This window comes from Eimeria maxima, genomic scaffold (genome assembly GCF_000499605.1).
Source record: "Eimeria maxima Weybridge genomic scaffold, Emw_scaff1072, whole genome shotgun sequence".
Taxonomy (NCBI): Eukaryota; Apicomplexa; class Conoidasida; order Eucoccidiorida; family Eimeriidae; genus Eimeria; species Eimeria maxima.
In genome coordinates this window covers 7451-12191 of record NW_013564107.1, presented here as the reverse complement: position 1 = coordinate 12191, position 4741 = coordinate 7451, and the positions used below count along the sequence as shown (strand labels likewise).

The 4741-nt window shown below is 49.3% G+C and overlaps 1 protein-coding gene across 1 annotated transcript; it reads right to left on the bottom strand.

Moving 5' to 3' along the window:
* Positions 1–506: 506 nt before the first annotated feature.
* On the bottom strand, positions 507–4204 carry EMWEY_00048220 (trypsin, putative; the record flags this gene model as incomplete). Its single annotated transcript, XM_013479342.1, has 7 exons — positions 507–1327; positions 1470–2216; positions 2360–2592; positions 2778–2884; positions 3226–3358; positions 3566–3652; positions 3762–4204. The coding sequence occupies 7 exons, from the start codon at positions 4202–4204 to the stop codon at positions 507–509; spliced, it is 2571 nt and encodes an 856-aa protein (XP_013334796.1).
* Positions 4205–4741: the final 537 nt, after the last annotated feature.

The window sequence follows — 4741 nt, the reverse complement described above, 5'->3', positions numbered from 1 at the left end:
TATATATATATATATATATATATATATATATATATATATCCCACTTACAGTGACTTTGATAACACGACCTTCTCTGAGCACGTATGCCCATGTGGTTTGTCCGTTGAAGTATTCGGTAATGACGTAACTAAAATCAACCCGTTCCAAGTTTCTGTGACGCACAGTTCATCAGCAGACAAGGTCTTGCAGCAGCGTGCAGCCAACGCTGCTGAAGACGAACATAGAGGGAGTAAACAACTAGCACCACCAACGAAACCGTCACGCAGAAGCCAAAAGTCACAACAGCAATAAACGCACCTGAAAGACACCGTCCCGTCATCCGCCACATCTGCATCGCACGCATTCGAGCCCATCTCATGGTGGTTTAGGGCTAGCATTTTGATGTTGAATGTGGTCAGCGGAGTTCAACGCGGCTATTCAAAGTGCACGACTGAACTCCTGTATAGATGCAGTACTCGCACATCTGTATGTGAATCGCTTTGACTCAGTATTCCAGGGTTTATGTCTTAGGGTTTACTGTATTTGCCGATAGACAGGATGACATCGCCTTCTCTAAAACCAAGGAATTCCTCTTCATCCAGCAGCCGGGAATCAAAGTATGGGTTGTCCACGAGTGTGTGTACAGGGGCAGCCAGTGTTACATCTTTGTCGCTGGTTTTTGATTTTCCATTTTCTTCCTGGTTAGGCCTATTCGGAGCGTTGAGCTGCTCCTTTAGCTGCTCCTGCTTCGTCGCTTGCTGCATGGCTGCGTCTTCCTCTCCCAGCTTGCTTTTGGTTTCCTTCTGCATTTTGCTCGTTGGTGCCTCCTGCTGCTCCGCGACAGCAACTGAAACTTGTTCGCTACTTGCATTCTGGGTCGTAGGAGAGGTTTTGTGCTCTCGGTTTTGAGTAAAACCGTTGTTAACTCCAAAGTTACCGTCTTTTCTCCTCTCAGGTCCATTTAGTTCATTTTCTGGAGTGCGCAGAAGGCTCCTGATTTGGCGTATTGTACTTTTACCAACGAGAAGTTTATGCAGAAGCGATTCCAATTTCGCTCGGGGTGGGAGAAAGCTTTCCTCAGCTGCTGTTGGGGCTGCTTCTCGCGTTGCTGGTGCTGGTCTCTCTTCTGGTGTTGTTGTTGAAGCTGGAACGGGGGGGACAAAATTGTCGGTTGAATGATGTGAGGATTCGGCTTCAGGGTTTTCCTCCGGGTGCCAGCTTATCTCGTTCCTCTCTTTTTCGCCCTCCATGTGGACTTTGCGTCGATTCCTAAATACACCTTTCGTTGTCGATGTGCTTTGTGACGGCGCCTTCTTCAATTCTGCATTTGAAGCGGAGGATTCGTCCCCTGAGGGCGCATAACTCAGATTCCTACATCTCAAACAACTAACACCAAGCCTTACTTGGGTTCTGAGACACGCAAAGTGAACGGCCTTTTCTCATGCAGGGTATGGGATTTTAGGACTTGAGGTTTGTGGATGCGGACTCACTCAAAGCTGCTGTCTCATCTTTCGCTGACTCCGTCCCTGCATTGGTTATTTTGTCTTCTTCTTTAACTGCACGGACTGCAATTTCCACATCAATGACAGCAGGGGAGATCCGGAGATTTTGCTGCGGCAGTTCCTCTTCGTCCGTTTCTTCTTGGGTTGCAGCAGAATGTTCAGTGTTGTTTTCCTGCCCCGTCGCTTCCCCGTTAGCCATCCGTTCCTCTTCACTTTTACGCAGGCTCGTCAATACTGCTGGGGGTGCAGACGAAGGACGGCCTTTCGCTTGGACTTGGATGGGTCCGCTCTCTGCGTTCATGTTATTAGGGGACCTCTGGCTGCTGCACAGGATGCATGCAGATGGCGGCCTGCTGGATGCCCAGTTTTGGGGCTGCCAGATGACTCTGGAGGGGACCTCCTTAACATCTCGTTGTTGCGCGCTGCCGTCATCAGCTTCTCCTGGGGGCTGATCTTCGACAAGAGCAGGGCACGGCTTCTTCTTGATCGGGCACCTGCCCTGACAGTCCTCAGCGGAAGCTGTGGTATGCATTTTCTCCGTCGCTGCCCCCAATTCACAGTTATCTCGAGCCTCCTGTAGCTGTTCATAGCGGGAAATCGGCAGTGCTATCTTCCCTTGCATGTATAGGTTCGAACGGAGTTTGTCTACAGACAGCACTAACACTCCCGAGGCCGTCACGTTCTCCGGCAGCGCTTCGGGCGGCAAAGTGTGCAGGCCCTTGAACTGTTTTAGAGCTGCACAGGTATCGCAACGGCAACCACTTATACACTTCCTGAATAGCACCACAGTGTACGCCTCAACAGGGGATTGTCACCTCGCCTCGTCTTCTTTGCTGCTTGCTGCTCACACTACAAAAGTATGCAGATGTTCGGTTTACCATCATTTTCCATAGTTTGCGCTTTGATTCCCATGGAAACGATGCCGGTGTGTCTTCTGTGCAAAGCAATATCGTTTAAAAAGTGCCGAATTACCGGATATGGCACTATGTACCCGACATTTTGCATTTCGCTGAAACCCTGAAATGCAACTCCAACTACTTTCCCCGCTGAAATAGCCGGACCCCCCGAGTTTCCTGGGTTTATAGGAGCATCAATTTGCACCGTAAGAAGCCTACAAGAGCAAAACAAGAGCAGCTGCCACTGAATCTGCTCCAGCGCCTGTAAATCACTTGAGCACCTCCCCGCTGCAGCTTCACCAATGCTTTCTTGCAGTTGCAGCTGACCCAGTGTAATATTTAAGGAGCCGCTACTTCACAAAGCGGCTTTGAGTTGAGCTGAAAGATTGCGAACGCGTACCCGAAATAAGAATGAGCATACATCGAGACCCCCACCCGGCTGACAACACCTTCCGTAATACTCAACTGGTCGCCGCCTGTGGGGTATCCAAGCACAACGACGCTTTCCTGAAGCACAGCACATGCCCACGCATGAACGCATTTGTGCATGCACATATTCCTGCATGGAGACATCCGTGTATGTATACATTCAGTGACACTGTTGTGTACCCCAAGCCTAGAGACGTTTCTCACGACGCAACCTTCCTTCATGTAAAGGATGCCTTCCCTAGACTGGCATATATTGGATCCAAAATCAAAGTGATTATATTTTGGGACCAGTACATGCCCTTTGTCCTTTAGATCTTAGCATATCCGTGTATATCCTGTTTAATTCGTCTTTCAGTGCGAAGTGACTGCAAGATCATTTGGCCCTTCTTGTGTGTTCGTTACACGTCTAATCCCCTCACCCTCAAATGTGGGACTCCTCCGAAAGCCAGAGGCTGAAGCCCGCGCCAGAAGATTCCATCATCCACCGTTACCAACGCCAAGTCGCACTCGTGACAAACAGCAATGACCTTCGCAAGGAAACGCTTTGGGTTTCTGCCAACAATGAAACAATGCAAGCTAAAGGAGGCTCTAACAGAGGCTGTTTCTTTGCTCTATTGATCGCCGTCCTAGGGAGCTGTTATCTTAGAAACTGGCGGAGCATCTAATGGTTATGTTTCCTTGCTCACAAATAGTATGCACTTAGTTTGATAATTTCCTTTCTGTGACTCGCTGCGAAATGCTATTCGTGTGGTCGTTTACCCATGTTTCCTCACGAGCACGCGAGTCTGGTCGGCAACGAGGTGTGCGTTGGTCATTATCATTTGGCCTTCCACGACAAATCCCGAGCTGCAAAGAAAAGGTGGGAAAATGCAATTATAGGAACAAGGAAAAGTCTGTGTATAGGGCTCTTCTTGTGCACTGCTTTTAATATACTTGAAATGGAGATTTGACGGACCCGCTGTGTTCCTTCGGAGCCATCATCTGCCAAGGAGAGACGAAATCGGCTTTCACCGTGTTTACAAATATCTTGACAACACTGGCCAGCTCCTTCATTTCAGAAGCGTGAACGGGAACTTTCGTCTTGTGTTTCCTTTGCATGTTGGTAATCTGCTGCACATCCCTTGCTGAGCCCCTATCCTGACCCTCCGTTCCAGGGACTACAGAGGTGCCTGCATCCTCTGCAAACGATGTTTCCTGTACTACTTGATGTATGGGCTTGTCATGTTCTTTATTAGTGGACGCTGGGAAACCTGCTGGAAGAGCCCGAGGTACCTCCTCCTCGTCCGTGCCCGGTGGCATAGATGCGCTGTTGCTGGCCAGACCATTTGACTCAAGGCGGTAACCCTTGGCGACAGCAGCACATATTAGTATGAATGAAGGAATGGCAAGACTTTTCATTTTCAACCTTTTCACTAATGGTTTTGATGGGTGATGCCCATGGGGTTTGGGGTCAGCCGACAGACCCCCATCGAGCCCTCTTGAACGGTCCGGCGAATATAAGGTGCCTGGAAATGCAACTGTAGTCCTATTGAAGGGCCTTCCTTCTAAGTAGGAGTTCTGGTGGTTATACAACAGCTTCGGATACACTTGAGACACAAATCAGGTCGCCCTGCGCTCAGCCCGCCGCCCTCCGCCAGACCTTCCTCACCGCTCCTCAAGCGGAAGACAGCATGCGTTGAAACTACACACTGCTGCGCGAAGCTCCGCTCCCTTTGTTTGCAATATCAAACAAATAAAAATATCAAAGGGCGACATCTTCTGTTGCCTCTTTCCCTGCAGCATGCACGCGTGCTCTCCTGACGACGGCTTTTCATTCGAGAGTCTGCTGTCGAGTAGTCCCGTCAGAGATTGGCCATTCATGCAGAGGCAGCTCGTGTAGTTAATATCATACATGCCCTCTAAAATGAACAAAAAGCAAAATGGACAAGTTTATGC